The sequence below is a fragment of the Megalobrama amblycephala genome, linkage group LG16 (assembly GCF_018812025.1).
Source record: "Megalobrama amblycephala isolate DHTTF-2021 linkage group LG16, ASM1881202v1, whole genome shotgun sequence".
Classification (NCBI taxonomy): Eukaryota; Metazoa; Chordata; class Actinopteri; order Cypriniformes; family Xenocyprididae; genus Megalobrama; species Megalobrama amblycephala.
In genome coordinates this window covers 3664229-3683515 of record NC_063059.1, presented here as the reverse complement: position 1 = coordinate 3683515, position 19287 = coordinate 3664229, and the positions used below count along the sequence as shown (strand labels likewise).

Genomic DNA, 19287 nt, shown 5'->3' with positions numbered 1-19287 from the left:
CATAGTTGAATAACAAGAGTTCAGTACATGGAAATGACATACAGTGAGTCTCAAACTCCATTGTTTCCTCCTTCTTATATAAATCTCATTTGTTTAAAAGACCTCAGAAGAACAGGCGAATCTCAACATAACACCGACTGTTACGTAACAGTCAGGATCATTAATATGTATGACCCTAATATTTGCATATGCCAGCTCATGTTCAAGGCATTACACAAGGGCAGCCAGTATTAACGTCTGGATCTGTGCACAGCTGAATCATCAGACTAGGTAAGCAAGCAAGAACAACAGCGAAAAATGGCAGATGGAGCAATAATAACTGACATGATCCATGATATCATGATATTTTTAGTGATATTTGTAAATTGTCTTTCTAAATGTTTTGTTAGCATGTTGCTAATGTACTGTTAAATGTGGTTAAAGTTACCATCGTTTATTACTGTATTCACGGAGACAAGACTGTCGTTATTTTCATTCAAGTTAATTCTTTATAAATCTCTCCAACAGTGTGTAATGTTAGCTTTAGCCACGGAGTACTATCAAACTCATTCAGAATCAAATGTAAACATCCAAATAAATACTGTACTCACATGATCCGATGCATGCATGACGAATATTTTGTAAAGATCCATTTTGAGGGTTATATTAGCTGTGTGAACTTTGTTTATGCAATGTATTATAGAGTCGCGAGCTCAGGGGCGGGGAGCGCGAGGATTTAAAGGTGCTCTAGAACCAGTTTTTACAAGATGTAATATAAGTCTAAAGTGTCCCCTGAATGTGTCTGTGAAATTTCAGCTCAAAATACCCCATAGATTTTTTTTTATTAATTTTTTTAACTGCCTATTTTGGGGCATCATTAACTATGCACCGATTCAGCGCGCGGCCCCTTTAAATCGCACGCTCCCTGGACATTTTATTAAGAAAACATTAGATTTTAAAAATCTGTTTCTTGTTTTACTACTCCAATGGCATACGTATTGTCCGTAGATTTAGTCGACTAAAATCGAATTTAGTTAAATTGTAATGCATTAAGTAAGCATTTCTCTAACAATACACAGACCCAATACACCGGGTGGTACAAGAATGCCTGAAAAAAGGATAATATCAATAAAGATTTTGTGCCTGAGTTGGGAAAATATGTTTTTTGGAGGATTATCATATCTTTTAAGTTGTAGGTTTGTTTAAAAAAAAAAAAAGTTTGTTCTTAAAGAAAATTTTGAAAAATGCAAAGTGGAAATGGCACCGTTTCGTAGAATGACTCAGTTACACTTTTTGTTGTCAACGCAAATGACACTTTTCTTGAGAAACAGCATCTCTGTCCATATATGCACGTCGTTACACTAACTTTAGCAGCTCCTGATGTGGACAGACAGCTGAAATTGCCAATCACTCAGACAGCAATGGGTCAAACGCGCCAATGATGATGATGCGCTGCGGACAGAAATAGACACGAGCGGCTCGAGCGAGACTCTCACAGCAGCTCTGTGTGCTCTCCAGCCAAAGGGGGAGGATTGAGGTGTCTTTAAACACTTTTCCCTGATCATTTAATCTCGCAATTCTACAAAATGGTCATTAAAGTCTTCCTGGCATCCTCCTCGGGATCGACGGCGGTAAGAAACTGGATTAGCGAGTGTGTCATTGTTCAGTCATTCAACAGGTCCCTGAGCTGAAGCGCTTGATTTCGACTGTGTTTTATATTCAGATTGCGGAATGAATCAAGAGCGTATTTGCAATAATCGTCGGTGCATGTATTTTAAACTGTAAAAATAACTTAAGCATGTTTAAATAATCCTGAGTGACCTAATAACACATGCAGCTCGGCCAGTTTCCTTAAATATCTCTGAGATCACATTCCAGTCTGCAGCAGCTATTCCTTCAAACATGAGCTGATTTCAGTTACTCAGCAGGACCAACGTGTTTATTTATTGATTTATGTGTGTTTTAGAGATATAGCTTAGTGCTAATTTTCTAATCTTTTCACTTTATCACTAACAAAAATGTAGGTTACTTTGATACTATCATGTTTTAACTTGTTATGGGAGACCAGGGAAATTTACAATCTAATCCTGAACCATGTAATTAGCATCCAAGTCCAATGAGTTGAGACCTAAATGGTTGTAACACCCCTAGAAAACACTAGGTTAAAATTTGCATTTGCATTTATTGTGGTCGTCATTCAAAATAATTAGGGTAGACCGATAACAGTTTTTGCTAGATTTCTATATTCAAATATTGATCGGTTGCATAAACTGCATGTCTTGAAAGTTAGTCATCTAATTCTTTTCTTTAAGACAGATCTTTTATTTTTTTAAAGTTAGTTACATAAATACAGGGTTGCCAGATCTGCGTAACAAAACTATCCCAATGGACAATCAAAAAATAGCCCAAAAGTAGCCTAATGACCATATCCCATATATCATGACTCAAAATATGCCATTCCCATGCCTAAAATACATATTTTACAGTCACTGTTATGCAAATTGAAAACCACTGTATCATAGTGATCATAAACACATTACCACTGGCCCTTCCTCAAAAAACTTAAAGGATTAGTTCATTTCTTGATAATTTACTCTCCTCCATGTCATCCAAGATGTTCATGTCTTTCTTTCTTCAGTGGAAAAGAAATGAAGGTTTTTGAGGAAAATATTCCAGGATTTTTCTCCATATAGTGGACTTCACTGGGGTTCAACGGGTTGAAGGTCCAAATGTCAGTTTCAGTGCAGCTTCAAAGAGCTCTACATGATCCCAGACGAGGAATAAGAGTCTAATCTAGAGAAACCATCAGACATTTTCTAACAAAATAAAAATTATATACTTTTTAACCACACATGCTCATCTTGCACTGCTCTGTGATGCGCCACACATTACGTAATCATCACACTGGAAAGGTTAAGTATGACGTAGGCAGAAGAACCGAGCAAGTGTTTACAAAGCGAATGTGCAAAGACGGAGTCAAACGGCCTTTACAAAAAAAAAGGTAAAACAACAATGTCGGACGATTTTGAAGTTGGAGGAGAAAATGAGATGGAGTTTTTCGCCCTATTGCGGTACTTCTACCTACGTCACGTGTGATCTTTCCAACATGATTACGTCATATGTGGCACATATCAGAGCAGTGCAAGATGAACACTTGTGGTTAAAACGTGTATTTAATTTGTTTTTTATTTTTTTAGAAAATGTCTGATGGTTTCTCTAGATGAGACTCTTATTCCTCGTCTGGGATCATGTAGAGCTCTTTGAAGCTGCACTGAAACTGACATTTGGACCTTCAAACCCGTTGAACCCCAGTGAAGTCCACTATATGGAGAAAAATCCTGGAATAATTTCCTCAAAAACCTTAATTTCTTTTTGACTGAAGAAAGAAAGACATGAACATCTTGGATGACATGGAGGAGAATAAATTATCAGGAAATTTTAATTCTGAAGTGAACTAATCCTTTAAAATCTAGCACAGTTTTATCATTGGTAGAATATAAAATATTTCAATACAAGCATTTCAGTCAAATATAATGACTTGGCAACCCTGCATAAATATGTAGATTAGTCTCATTTGAATTTGAAAAGTAAGACTGATTTACATTTGACTAACTGCTACTTGGTCAGACTTGTTCATAAGACACAATCTTAAAGGGATAGTTCACCCAAAAATGAAAATTATCCCATGATTTACTCACGCTCAAGCCATCCTAGGTGTATATGACTTTCTTCTTTCTGATGAACACAATCAGAGATATATTTAAAAAATATCCTTGGTGCTCCAAGGTTTATAATGGTTGTGAAGGGGGAGGGAGGGCACATTTTGAACAAAAACAAAAAAAATGCATGCATCCATCATAAAAGTAATCCATACGGTTCATAAAGGCCATTTGAAGCGAAGTGATGGGTTTTTGTAAGAAAAATATCCATATTTAAAACTTTATAAATTCAAATAACTAGCTTCTAGTAACAAGTGTTTATGCAACTTGCCCCAGATATTGATATTTTTACTCATACAGACCAGAATAAGATTTTTTCCCCTCTCATTAGGTGTCTTTATCTATGTACTGACATTATAAATGCCAAAAACTCATCATATTTTGCAGTAATTAATGCACTCTTTCTACTACAGTTTGGGGAGAGACAATTTTAATTTTTCCCTTCTGGATTTTTCTATGTGTGTTTTTTAAATGTATTATGGTGAATGTCAGAGAAACATAGTATTATCATCTGACATCATTACTGTATTTACATTTCAAATGCAATTTTACATATACTGTGTGATGTATGTTTTGAATTTGGAAAAATTTGAATGTTTTGTTTTTTTCTAAATATCTTGGGATTCACGTCAATAATCTGTTATTACTAATACCCCAGATCAAAAAGAAACAACAAGATGTTGTCGGGTTTCTTGAGGCACTTAAAATCGATTACGCACAGCTTGACATCGCTTCAAATGAGGATAACCGGCAGTGGATGAGGGAAAATGTCCCTGGAGAAAAGAAGCCAACCAATGGAATTCCTCTGCCTCCACAGATTTTCAATGAGGAGATGTATTGTGGGGTAAGAACCTGCTTCAACAGAGGCTCCCATAAAACTGCCCTTCCAAACGTTTACAATGTGGTCAAGACCTCATGAGTAAACCTTTTTACATGTTGTTTTATCCGTATATTTATACTTAAATTCCACAGAAAAAACCCAAAACATATTCAAAGGAACTGTACAGTCAGTAGTTCTAAAACTTGGAAAAGCCATTTTCAAACCATAGGATCCCTTGGGAATTTCCCATGGGGCTGTAAAATGTTTTTTTCTTTTTTTAGTAAAAAAATGTCTGTGTTTAAGAGTATTAAGAGACTTGCACATTTTGTTTTACGTTATAAATTAAACTCAAATTTTGATTCCGTTGTGTTTGCTGTTTTTTGTTGTTTGTTTTGTTTTTGAAGTGTAATTGTTTGCAGTTTATTTTGTGAACAAATTGTGATTTTTGAGAAACTTAAAATTGACAAAGACCTTAATTAATATGGAGCCCCACACATGACATGCAGGAAAAAAATAGTACGCTAATTCGATTTAGTAATGCATTGCAGTGGGCAGCCATTTTGCTGTGGCGCCTGGAGAGCGATTGGGGGTTAGGTGTTTTGCTCAAGGGCACCTCAGTCATTTCCTGCCGGTATTGAGAATTGAACCTGCAACCTTCGGGTTAACCAGTCTGAGTTATGAATATAAAATAGTTATAGTGGGTACGGAAAGTATTCAGACCCCCTTAAATTTTTCACTCTTTGTTATATTGCAGCCATTTGCTAAAATCATTTAAGTTCATTTTTTTCCTCATTAATGTACACACAGCACCCCATATTGACAGAAAAACACAGAATTGTTGACATTTTTGCAGATTTATTAAAAAAGAAAAACTGAAATATCACATGGTCCTAAGTATTCAGACCCTTTGCTCAGTATTTAGTAGAAGCACCCTTTTGATCTAATACAGCCATGAGTCTTTTTGGGAAAGATGCAACAAGTTTTTCACACCTGGATTTGGGGATCCTCTGCCATTCCTCCTTGCAGATCCTCTCCAGTTCTGTCAGGTTGGATGATAAACGTTGGTGGACAGCCATTTTTAGGTCTCTCCAGAGATGCTCAATTGGGTTTAAGTCAGGGCTCTGGCTGGGCCATTCAAGAACAGTCACGGAGTTGTTGTGAAGCCACTCCTTCGTTATTTTAGCTGTGTGCTTAGGGTCATTGTCTTGTTGGAAGGTAAACCTCCGGCCCAGTCTGAGGTCCTGAGCACTCTGGAGAAGGTTTTCATCCAGGATATCCCTGTACTTGGCCGCATTCATCTTTCCCTTGATTGCAACCAGTCGTCCTGTCCCTGCAGCTGAAAAACACCCCCACAGATGATGCTGCCACCACCATGCTTCACTGTTGGGACTGTATTGGACAGGTGATGAGCAGTGCCTGGTTTTCTCCACACATACCGCTTAGAATTAAGGCAAAAAGTTCTATCTTGGTCTCATCAGACCAGAGAATCTTATTTCTCACCATCTTGGAGTCCTTCAGGTGTTTTTTAGCAAACTCCATGCGGGCTTTCATGTGCCTTGCACTGAGGAGAGGCTTCCGTCGGGCCACTCTGCCATAAAGCCCCGATTGGTGGAGGGCTGCAGTGATGGTTGACTTTCTACAACTTTCTCCCATCTCCCGACTGCATCTCTGGAGCTCAGCCACAGTGATCTTTGGGTTCTTTACCTCTCTCACCAAGGCTCTTCTCCCCCGATAGCTCAGTTTGGCCGGACGGCCAGCTCTAGGAAGGGTTCTGGTCTTCCCAAACGTCTTCCATTTAAGGATTATGGAGGCCACTGTGCTCTTAGGAACCTTAAGTGCAGCAGAAATTTTTTTGTAACCTTGGCCAGATCTGTGCCTTGCCACAATTCTGTCTCTGAGCTCTTCAGGCAGTTCCTTTGACCTCATGATTCTCATTTGCTCTGACATGCACTGTGAGCTGTAAGGTCTTATATAGACAGGTGTGTGGCTTTCCTAATCAAGTCCAATCAGTATAATCAAACACAGCTGGACTCAAATGAAGGTGTAGAACCATCTCAAGGATGATCAGAAGAAATGGACAGCACCTGAGTTAAATATATGAGTGTCACAGCAAAGGGTCTGAATACTTAGGACCATGTGATATTTCAGTTTTTCTTTTTTAATAAATCTGCAAAAATGTCAACAATTCTGTGTTTTTCTGTCAATATGGGGTGCTGTGTGTACATTAATGAGGAAAAAAATGAATGAACTTAAATGATTTTAGCAAATGGCTGCAATATAACAAAGAGTGAAAAATTTAAGGGGGTCTGAATACTTTCTGTACTCACTGTATGAATTGCTGTGAGATTGTGTTGGAATAATGATTAAAAATTTAGATCCGCTCTCTCTAAAAGTTATTGTATGGCTTCATAAGATTTTAAATCAAGTGCATAAGTCGTATGGACAACTTATTTTGACCACAATACGTTTAGCAGGTGTGGTTCCCATCCACTAATGCTTCAAAGAAAAAACAGTCTGGACCTCTGCTTGATAGCTCCTTTTGAATTCCACAGAAATCACACATTAATTGATACATTATTTGCTATAAAATGCTAATGATAGTTTCTTATCCTAAATTGCAGGACTACGACACATTCTTTGAAGCCAAAGAGGACAACACAGTCTATGAATTTCTGGGTCTGACACCTCCACCAGGATCTAAGGTTGCATTTTTTGTTTCTTTCTGTGTGCTTGCTTTTCTTGATTGATACAAACCATCTTAAGGCCAATTCACAAAGCACGGACCGACGGTTTGCCGGGTTTTGTCGAATCAGTATGTTACCCCTGTCAGCATCTGGCGGCTCTCGTTTTCACCATTCGAACATGTTGAATTGGCGTTTCTCGGTCTTGGAATGACTGAGAAATGACGTACTGTAATCTGCCGTCTGTCGGTGCAGTGTGAATTATCCTTTAGACTGCAATATCTTAAAGTGATACTAGTAATAATGTCTTAACAACTGGGCCAAACAACAACCAAATATTTTTCACTTGTTCCCAGTCATGTACAATATCTGCCAACCACCAAAACATCGCTTTGGTACCATTTTAGCCCTCAAATATCTTCAGATGTTTGAATGAGATGTTTGTAGGGACAAAAGAGAAAGATATTTTTCTTTTTGTTGAGACAGTAATAACACAGCAATAGTACACCCAAATCTAATGTTTTAATCAAATTATCTTTAAAAATCGAATCAAATCACTTGAAATGCAAAAGCTAGTAAAGATATCCCAGGCCTCTCTGAATCCTCTTAAATAACCACAAACATTACCAGAGGAGTCTTTATTGGTGGATGGATAAACGTCAGTAGAATGACACTTAATCATGAAAGTGTTATCACTGTAGAATCCTTTCTTCTTCCTCTCTTCTTTTTAGCATTTTTGGTGAATTTTCCCTTGCTGTCAGTGATTGAATTGATTCGCCAGTGCTTTAATAAAAATCTCTCTTGGTGCAGGAGGCACAACAAGCTGAAAATTCACAAAAGCTTCATAACGGATGTGGCACAGAGGAACATCTTGGTGATGACACAACAGTAATACCCAATTGAATTTCTTTTACTCTTTGTTTTATATATATTTAAACGAAATTCACTTTCAGTGCATTTCCAGACACGTCTTTATTTGTATGCTCTTCGTCTACTAGGTTTTTGTTCACCAGTCTATCACAACTTACACTGTCAGAAAAAAAGGTAAAAAGCCATCACTGGGTTGTTACCCGTTCAAAAGGTACACTTTTGTACCCTAATTATTGCTAAAGTGTGCATATTAACACCTTAAATGTACATACAACCCAAATTTCAGAAAAGTTGGGACATTTTGTAAATTTGAATAAAATGAAAACTAAAAGACTTTCAAATCACATAAGCCAATATTTTATTCACAATAGAACATAGATAACATAACAAATGTTTAAACTGAGAAATTTTACAATTTTATGTACAAAATGAGCTAATTTCAAATTTGATGCCAGCTACAGGTCTCAAAAAAGTTGGGACGGGGGCATGTTTACCATGGTGTAGCATCTCCTCTTCTTTTCAAAACAGTGTGAAGACGTCTGGGCATTGAGGTTATGAGTTTCTGGAGTTTTGGTGTTGGAATTTGGTCCCATTCTTGCCTGATATAGGTTTCCAGCTGCTGAAGAGTTTGTGGTCATCTTTTGTTTAATGATGCACCAAATGTTCTCTATAGGTGAAAAATCTGGACTGCAGACAGGCCAATTCAGCACCCAGACTCTTCTACGACGAAGCCATGCTGTTGTAATAGCTGCAGTATGTGGTTTTACATTGTCCTGCTGAAATACACAAGGCCTTCCCTGAAATAGACGTCGTCTGGAGGGGAGCATATGTTGCTCTAAAACCTTTATATACCTTTCAGCATTCATAGTGCCTTCCAAAACATGCAAGCTGCCCATACCGTATGCACCCCCATACCATCAGAGATGCTGGCTTTTGAACTGAACGCTGATAACACGCTGGAAGGTCTCCCTCCTCTTTAGCCCGGAGGACACGGCGTGTGTGATTTCCAACAAGAATGTCAAATTTGGACACTTTTCCACTTTGAAACAGTCCATTTTAAATGAGCCTCGGCCCACAGGACACGACGGTGCTTCAGGACCATGTTCACATATGGCTTCCTTTTTGCATGATAGAGCTTTAGTTGGCATCTGCAGATGGCACGGCGGATTGTGTTTACCGACAGTGGTTTCTGGAAGTATTCCTGAGCCCATTTAGTTAAGTCATTGACACATTAATGAAGATGAGTGATGCAGTGTCGTCTGAGGGCCCGAAGATCACGGGCATCCAATAAAGGTCTTTGGCCTTGTCCCTTACACACAAAGATTTCTCCAGTTTCTCTGAATCTTTTGATGATGTTACTCACTGTAGATGATGAGATTTGCAAAGCCTTTGCAATTTGATGTTAAGGAACATTGTTTTCCACAAAGTTTTTATGCACTCTTTCGCAGATTGCCCATCTTTACTTCTGAGAGACTCTGCCTCTCTACGACATCCCTTTTATAGCTAATCATGTTACAGACCTGAAATCAATTAAAGTAATTAGTTGCTAGATGTTCTCCCAGCTGAATCCTTTCAAAATTTCTTGCTTTTCCAGCCATTCGTTGCCCCTGTGCTAACTTTTTTGAGACCTGTAGCAGGCATCAAATTTGAAATGAGCTCATTTAGTGGATAAAAGTGTAAAATTTCTCAGTTTAAACATTTGTTATGTTATCTATGTTCTATTGTGAATAAAATATTGGCTCATGTGATTTAAAGGTCTTTTAGTTTTCATTTTATTTTTTGTTAAAAACTGTTTATTGAATTTTCTTCTGTGAACAGCAGTATAAAACAAAAAGCAACTGTGCAAATTTAGAACCCATCCCACCCCTTGGTAGACTTAAGGGTAGAAAATAAAAAAAATAATAAATAAATACATAAAGTAAAATAAATAATAATAATACAAATAAATTAAGTAATATTAATACATAAAATACAATAAAATAATATTTACAAAGATTTTAGAAAAGATGACACAACATTAAAAGATGAATGCCATAAATTAAGAGTTTTCACATTAGATCCATGTATATGAGAAGTTGAGAATTCCATCGAGATAATGTCCAACAAAAATACCGCCCAGGTTCGTCTGTCCATTGTGTAAGGAGGATTCCAACGGTTGACTAGCAGCTTTTTTGCTGAAGTGAGAGCAGCTAACAGTAAACATCTTTGTTGGACAGACAAGTTTTCATTTTATTCAAATTTTTAAAAAAATTCCCAACTTTTCTGGAATTCGTATTGTATTAGTACCTAAATTGTACACATTAGTGTCTAAATTGTACATATTAGAGCCTTTTGAAAGAGTACCATCTCAGCGACAACTTTTTTACCATTTTTTTCTGAGAGTGTAACTTAAAGGTGCTCTAAGCGATGTCACGCGTTTTTAGGCCAAAACATTTTTTGTCACATACAGCAAACATCTCCTCACTATCCACTAGCTGCCTGTCCCCTGAACACACTGTAAAAAAACGCGGTCTCTGTAGTCGCCACAAGCTCCAAAAACAGCAACAAATCTACCTGGTGCAGCCTGGACCATAAAACATAATAAACACGCTCCAGCCAATAACCGGCAAAAATGATTGTAAATGCGCGTTCATGACTGTTTCAGGAAGCACAGAGGGGAGGGGGAGGAGGAGGAGGAGGAGGGAGGGACTAGCTAGCCTCTGTTTTGTTTGACAATACTTCAAACGTCAACAGGAAGTTACTCCACCCAGGATCGCTTAGAGCACCTTTAATACCCAGGCCATGTTCGGATTAGTATACTACTCATTCTATTTCAGCAGTATGTATACTGTTCAAAGTACATTTGCAAGAAATTCCTGCATGACTTACATTTGCGAATTTCTTAAGTGTATGGACCCTTTTCACATTTCTGGGGTTCTCAGAAGTGGAAGTGGTCATAGTTGGGTATTTTTTTAAATGAAAATATTAAGAACTTTTCTAGATTTGTGATGTTGATAACTGTGGAAACGCATCCTCACAGTCTGTGAAAAGGGTCCATTGTATTCCACAATGTAGTAATTACAGCCTTGATTTTCAACTTTTATTTAATCAGACTGCCATAATTTAAGACTTTTTCACACAAAAATGCAAAAGTATGGTTACTGTATGTTAAAAGTATGTTAATGTAGTTTACTAATGTTAACAAATGAAACATTATTGGACAGTTTTAACTTAAAATCAGCATGCAGTGCAATATTAGTATGCCATTCCAAACATAGCCATATATAAACATTTCCACATTTTCGCATGCTCTTCCTCTTAATCTGCTTGCATTTGTGTAGTGTTATTAATCATATTTAATTAGGCATGCTTACAATGCAGAAAGTTACAATGCAGAAATCATCTGACTGATGTTTATGTTGACAATAATTTCAAAGTTACATAGAAATGACTGATTACATCCCTATGTAATTACATGCACTTATAAACAAATTTTGTATTTACAGCTATGTAATTACAACTCTGTTGACTTATTGAAACCCTAATGTTTGTTTGAGGAAAATGTTTTTCTTCCAATGTTGTTTTGTCTTGAAAAATATAGATGTTCTTTTGAGGATTATTCAACACTGAAAACTGATTATGTCCATTTTGTTTGGCAACATTATCTAACAAACAAACCTTCTTTTCTTTCTTAGTACTGTTTCTCAAATTCCATTGGCGATTGTTCTTCTGAAAACCCAGTTCATTTATTCATGCTTGTCTCTGAGGGACCTGTTGTAAAACTACCCAGGATTCCGTGGTGCCAAGTTTTTAGTGCCTTAGAAGTTCCTGTAGTGTCATAACAGTTTTAATTCCCCCTTTCCTGGGATGCATTGTTTGTTCTTCTAGAAAAAGGAAATCAAGGAGGCTGAACAAAACGGAGATGCACACACAGCAGAACTGGAGGACGATGATCCGGGCGAGAACGTACAGACAGACGCTCAAGAAGCGGATGAGGAAGAGGAGGAACCCGCAGAGGAAGATGAAGAGAGTGTAACTGACTGATCAAAACTCCTAATTAACCCTCATTCCTCCTCAAACATCATCTGCTTTCCCATAGCTGCTCATTCTTCTTCCATATAATCCATAATATCTTTGCTTCATCTATTAACCTCAAGGTTTTTTTTTAATGCAGGTTCTGTAATCTGTCCTCTGCAACTGAAATTAACATCTAACGTCCTGCTTTATCATCTCCTCTCTTCTAGTTTGATTCCTACTAGTGTTTCCGGTTGACAGTGTGACTATTGTTTCAATGAAGATTGTTGATGTTCATTCAGTAAATATTTTTTTCCCCTTATGTTATTTGCTCATTTTAATATTTATAAATTTTGTTTTTGTTAGAGAAAAGCAGCTGAGGAGGAAGAGCAGGTAAGAAAAAAAGTTCTTAAACAATTCTGCATGTCTTAATCATTGTATAACAATTTAACCTGGATAGATAGATAGATAGATCTCAACTGCCCCCTACACAGTCATTACCTACCCAGTGCCCCATGCAAGCCTAAGGAAACAAGTCCTCCAAACCAATGTGATGGAAGGGACAGGGCTTACCTGGAGACGGTTCTAGATGCTGTTCCTCTTATCATGGTATTTCATGGGGAAGAGTGCTTTGGATGTCAATTGCCATATTCCCAAAGGGAGGTGATGTGTGGATACACATATGGACTGACCCGTGGGACAGTGCTACATATGGAAGATCTCTGCGGTTGGTCCTACCTAGCCAGGGAGGAACTACTACCAGATGCAGAGACAGGGCAGACCAGAACTGCCCAGGGAAAGACACGTGTTTACCGGCAGGGAAACTGTACCATGGTTAACATATGGGATTACCAAAGGGGAATCACAGCATATGGACATCTAGTCCAGTACAAGGGCTGACCGACCAGGCATGTACACGAGTACTGGGCCTGGCGTCGGATTCGGATGCCTCCACCATGTCCGACTGCCAAAGGATGCTGGAGGAACTCGATTCAGTGGGGAAGAGCAAAGTAGGCACTCATATCCCCTGCTAGAGGGGAATGCACGATTGAGCTCGCCCGGGTTTGCGAATGGCGGAAAGCGACTTGAGCTGCTGCTGACTCCAGAGGAGGAGATGGCAGGCGAGTTGTGACATGCAACGTGAGCGTACCCCGCCTTGGTGGTTAATGTACACAACAGTCACATTGTTGTCCGTGCGGACCAACACGTGTTTGTTCTGAAGTAATGGGTGAAACTGGTGCAGGGCAAACAGCACTGCCAGCAAGTTCAGGCAAATGGTATGCCAGTGCAGTTGAGGTCCCGATGCCTGGACACTTGTTCTAAGGCCACTCCGGACTGTAGAAAACAAGGTCTCACCAGGGTCTGAATGTTTGGCGATAGCTCGGTGTGATGGTTACACATAGCGTGCCGTGAGACATGAGAAAAATGGCATGAATGTATGCGTCCTTCAGGTCAATCGCTGCAAACCAATCCTGGGGGCGAACGCACATAAGAATGTGTTTCTGTGTGAGCATCTTGAATGGGAGCTTGTGAAAGGCCCGATTCAAGATTCAAGATTGGCCGTAACCCACTGCCTTATTTGCTGTAAAATCTTGACTTCATCTCAGCTGGAGGGACAGGCTCTATTGCATCCTTCAACAGCAGGATTGCAATCTCTCCACGCAGGACAGGGGAATCTTTATTTGCCATAGAGGTAAATAGGACACGCTGAACCTGGGGGAATGCCTGGCGAACTGAATCGCATAGCTAAGCTAAGTCTGACTGTCCGAATGAGCCAGTACATCCTCGAATGCAACTCCCCGTCTGTGGTGAAAGAAGGGGGGCTGGGAGTGAGGAAGCAGAGTGTCGCTCACTGCCAATGCACGCCCTGTATGACCTGGAGAGTGAGGAAACTGCTCTTTCTTGAGAATTTTGGTACCACTGGCTGCTGAGTCAGTGGCAGAACAGAGCCAAAATGAAGCAAGATTCTCCACCTAGCCCTCCTCAGGGGGAAGGAGCGGTTCATCAGCTCCTGAGAAAGAGCAGTCCCCTGCATCTCCAGGTCACCCGTCTCGGGGCCACCTCTTTGACCGTTTGGGGGTTTTAGCGGTGGCCTGGGGACGGGCTGTGTCACCTTCCAACGGGGGGCTTGACGTCACGACTGGGGGGTGCCCTTGGCGACGAGCAGACTAACCTGCATAGGCCGGGTGGCAGAGATGTCGGCTTCTGGACTGCTGAGAACTGCTGGGCAAGTCCTCGACAGTGTTGCCGAAGAGGCCACCTTGGGAGATCTGGCTGAAAGCCTGCGCCATGACTTTTGTAGCCCGGAGGGTGAGGTCAGTCACCGTGCACAGTTCAACCCTGGGTCAGAACTACCCTTGTGCACTATGAGTGTTTTGGCCTGCAGGACGGCCATCACATGCGAGGCGGAGGTGGCCTGTCTAGCAGCACTGTGAGGCCTAGCAGCCAGAGCTGTTGTCATCTCAAAGGCACTTGTTACCTAACAACTATTACAAACATCCAGTAGTACTATTCAAAGAAATTGTAATAGCAATAAACTAAGCAATGTTTAAACCTTTTGTAATTATATTCATTACTATTATTCTGAGTGAACCTTTTCTTTTCTTCTATGATTCACAGGAAGAAGGAGAAGAGGACAAGGTAAGACTGATATCTATACTTTTAGTCTCATAAGAAGCATTTTGCAATTTTAACAACAATAACACTAGTCTTTACACCTCACAAAGATTCCTGTTAGGCTGTGACATGATTCATAGAAATTAAATAGAAAGGTTTATATTGGATTGCAGCATTTTTCCTTTGGGAATAACCCAAATAAAAGTGTTGTGCTTGCGTAAAGAGGGGGAATAGAGAAATGCATGTGTGTATCACAAGGTGGATTTACAGTTGTCTTTAGAGCACTGTATTTGCTCTGCCATTCAGTGGTAGTCATTCATCCAAAAACAAGAATTGCTTTATTTTAATTTTGTCAAAGTATTACTTGTGTCCAGACTATTTTTTCTTTTCTTTTTATGGTTCACATGGTCAGGGAAAATGGAAATATCAGGGAAATTATGGTTTCCAGGCCTGAAAAAATAGAAAAAAGTTACAGAAAAGTAACAGAAATTCTTTTAGTGTATATATTTATTATAGTTATGTTCTGCTTCTAAAATATTTTAATGACTAGATATTTCTCAATCTGTCCGATGATGAGGGTCTTTTTTTCAGACGTTTGTGCATCTATAATATGATTTTTAAAAATCCTTTTAATTAATGATGAATGATTTGGAAAAGTGTGGAAACCCTGTTAAACTCTGTAAAAAAAAAAAAAAAGAAAAAGCTAATGTTCATTATTCACTGTTTCAGGTAGAGGACAACCATCTGGTCTCAGAGGTGATTCTTAACAAACAGATTCTAGATCTATAAATATTCTCTCCCATTCATTCCTTCCTTCTCATCTCGCTGACAACATTTTCATTATTATTTTTAGTGAATTTTTGCATCCATGTGTTTTTTTTGTGTGCTCCTTATAGTCAGACATTTACTCACTTGGAAGGTGACTCGTTTGCTTTGGTGTTTGTCTGTGTTTCTTTTTCCTTCCTCCTTTTCTTTACAGGTGTTATGGAGCCTTTTCAGTTCTCCACAAATTTCAAAACACATTTCTTCCGAAAAATGAAATGTTGTTTTGGAACTGATTATTCCATATATAATCAGCTTTTTTTTTTAACCAAATTAAAAATTAAATTAAGATTAGTTACCTAGTTCTGGCATGAAACTCTAGATGGTACAGGCTTATAGGTCTTTAACTCAGTTGGTAGCGGTCATGTCATTATCTACATCGCACAGCTGATTGTTTGCTGTTGCATCAGCGGCCAATGAGCTGCGGTTCAACATTCCAAAGAATACCGGTAGTGTTGCTGTTAGCATTCTGTAGCACACTTTCAGAAACCCTCCACTTTTTCCCCCATCTCAACCTGTACAGATCTGCTATGGGGTTAATTCAAGTATGTTACGTGTGCAGCAGCAGCATGTCTTACATGCTCATAGCAATGTCTGTGAATGTATTGGTAGTAGCAAGTCTCGGTACTTGCTCTGCAGCAGAAAGCAGATATATATTCCAACAAGACCAAATACATTAACATTGCCATATCCATTACCACGCCAATCTCTAGGGCTGGACGATTAATTGAAAAGTTATTGAAATTGAAATTCAGAACCTCTATCTGACGTAATTTTCATGTTGGTTATTTTGTTTTTTTTAATCCTGTTAATACTTCCCCCTTAAAAACCGACGCCGAGTCAACACACAGAAGCGGCGCGTGAGCGGTGAGCCTTGCGTCTTCACTAAACTTTTTTTTTAAAGTTATATTTATGGGCTTTTTGTGACTTTGTTTGGAGAGGACAGTAGAGAGCAGACAGGAAAGCATTGGGCAGAGAGGGGGACAGGATCAGCAAAGGACCTCGAGACGGGATTCGAACTCGGGTCGCCATGAACGCATTTTGCGCCATATGTCGGCGCACTAACCACTATGCTATCGGCACTGACATCTTCTCTTTGTCAGTTGTATGTGTTTTAATGTTTGTCAGTTTGGACATTTAAGCAATTTTAGATGATTGGATGTATATTATATTGAGCTACCGTGTTCACGCAACTGCACTGTGGCATTGTGGCACGCACACTCACAAACAGTAGCTGCGCAAAACGTGAAAATCGTGCGCACAGAGAGGAACGCAGAAACTAGTTATCAGCGCTTTCCTGTGATTTATCACTAAAGTGGCAAAACTTATTATAGCATATATTTTTCTACTTTTGAAGGAACTATTTACAACCCACAGCTTCACAATTAATAGAGAGAAGGTATGACGAATTCACACACGCAATTGCTCTCATTACGTACTGGTACTGTGCTAATTTATCTTTATCTGATTTACAACAAGCAGAAATCTGTAAGAAATGTTACAAACCATAGATAAAATAACTGCTGAAAGTGAGCTATGTCATCAGATCACTCTTTAAATAGGAAAAAATATCCCACTTTTAATAATCGAGCATATTTACAGTACACAAGGTTTGCCAGTGAACTATGCAAAAAAATAAATAAAATAAAAATAATCGTTCATTAATCGTTATCAAGGTAAAATGTTTAGTTAATCGAGACTTTGATTTTAGGCCATAATCATCCAGCCCTACCAATCTCTATTACCATACCAATCTCTCCGAGAGTTGTCATGACAGAACTGAATTAAGAAGGATCATTTCCATATGGTTTCACCCATACCAACTACATTATCCTAACTATCATAACTTATACTAAGTTATATACGCTTTTCACCACATGTGGACTGGAGCATCTGAAGCGTCAAATATGATTTGATATTAAAATACACATTTCATTGAACAATTTATTGCATAGAGGCAGTATAAATGTATTTATACAGGAATTACAATCGCAGGAAACATTAATCACAATAAATGTTTTTTTTTTTACAATTTTTTTTTTTTCAGATAACCTAAATAATGTCCTTTATGTAGTAACATCTAAATTACCTGGTTTCATTTAAGTCAATAGTGTCACTTAAACTGAAAAACGTTCTGCTTTAAGAAGTATTAAAGGGTTAGATCACCCAAAAATGAAATTTCTGTCATTAATTACTCACCCTCATGTCGTTTCAAATCCGTAAGACCTTCGTTCATCTTCGGTACACAAATTAAGATATTATTGATGAAATCCAAGAGGTATTTGAACCACACATAGGCAGCAACATCATTGCACCTGTCAAAGCCCAGAAAGGTAGCAAATACAATCGTTAAAATATTCAGCGTTACAGTGGATCAACCTTAATGTTATGAAGTGAAGAGAATACTGTTTGTGCGCAAAAACAAAATGAAAATAACAACTTTATTCAATAATTTCGTCTCTTCCCTGTCAGTCTCCTACCCTGTTTACTTTCAGTGCTTCCAGGTTCCACGTCAGAACGCCAACTCATTATTGGCCAGCTCCTGCGTCAGCATCACATGCATGTATCGTGCTGCTCACATGAACAGCATCGGCCAATACTGAGCTGGCGTTCTGATGCCGTATTCTTCTCTCTCCCTCCTGTTTTTTTTCTAGGCAGAAGATGATTTGGTGTCTGAGGTAACTTGGGTTTGATGAGCAGTACTGTATATATCTCTCTTTTTCGTACTTGTGATTTGTGTTTTCCCCCCTCATTTCGCAACTGATTTTCCTCCATTCTTCCTATTAACCTCCTGTTTCACTTCTCTACTCTAGCTGCCACCTGCCAGTCTTTTTCTCCTCTCTCCATCTGTTTCTGCATGCATCTCTCAAGTTGCTCTCTTCAGCTTAAGTTCTCACATTCCATCTGATTCAGTCTGTTTTCCCCTCTAGGAGGAAGAAGAACTCAGAGAGCTTGAGGTAGATTGATACATGTTTTTTCCCTTTTCTTTAAGCTTTTTTCTCTTTCTCTTTTTCTTCCCCCTCTGTGTTTGTTTTTTTCTTTTTTCTAACTGCACATGATATCTGTTCACTAGCACCTGTGTTGTCAGCCCTCCTATGTCTTGGACCAAATTTAGCATACAATACATTCTTTTCACAACACAATTTTCTTTTCTTTTCTTTTCTTTTCTTTTCTTTTCTTTTCTTTTCTTTTCCAGTCATTCCATCCCTTACTTATGTTACAGGAGCTGAAATCTCAGAAGTCTTTTTTTTAGTGGCTGTCACTTCTAGGATCTTTATTGTAGAAACACACACACACACATATATTCTCTTCCACTGCTCATTCTCTTGTAGCTTTACTAGCTGAGAGAACTATCTGGGTGTAGCATAACCTTCTCCTCCCTTAGTAGCTGTTTCTTTCACTCTAATGCATTGATGCATTCTTCTGTTTTAATACTAAATTCCTTTATCGCAGGAGGAAGAGGAAAATGCCTCAGAGGTACTCTAGAACATTTTAGCTCATTTTAGCATGTTGTGGTCGGTGGAGGCCAGGGGCACCGATGCATGTCATCAGTTGTGTTTGAAATCTTTCAGATTGACTAGATCAGTGGTTCTCAACCAGGTGTCTGGCGCCCACTAAGGGTCCTCAGCACACTTCCAGGGGGGTCGCAAGTGAGTAAAAAATAAAAACCATGGAAATCATGCAACCCGGTTCCCTGATAAGGGGAACAAGACACTGCATCTTGGTGTTGGCGCTATGTGGAACGTCATCAGCGTGACCGGTGTCTGAAGCATGTGTAACCACATGG

General features: G+C 38.9%; 1 protein-coding gene across 21 annotated transcripts in view; it reads left to right on the top strand.

Moving 5' to 3' along the window:
* The first annotated feature begins 1425 nt into the window (after positions 1–1425).
* sh3bgr (SH3 domain binding glutamate-rich protein) overlaps positions 1426–19287 on the top strand; it is a 29618-nt gene continuing 11756 nt past the window's right edge. Inside the window, exons 1-11 of one of the 21 annotated variants that reach the window (XM_048159763.1) lie at positions 1426–1610; positions 4357–4542; positions 7140–7220; positions 8010–8087; positions 11937–12080; positions 12429–12455; positions 14682–14702; positions 15408–15434; positions 18155–18178; positions 18431–18457; positions 18954–18977. In XM_048159763.1, the coding sequence (XP_048015720.1) occupies positions 1566–1610; positions 4357–4542; positions 7140–7220; positions 8010–8087; positions 11937–12080; positions 12429–12455; positions 14682–14702; positions 15408–15434; positions 18155–18178; positions 18431–18457; positions 18954–18977 (684 nt within the window). In that variant the 5' untranslated portion in view covers positions 1426–1565. Of the gene's footprint in view, positions 1611–4356; positions 4543–7139; positions 7221–8009; positions 8088–8197; positions 8315–11936; positions 12081–12428; positions 12456–14681; positions 14703–15407; positions 15435–18154; positions 18179–18430; positions 18458–18953; positions 18978–19072; positions 19151–19287 lie in introns of those variants that run through there. The other 20 variants (XM_048159764.1, XM_048159765.1, XM_048159769.1 and 17 more) reach the window with 20 other exon arrangements.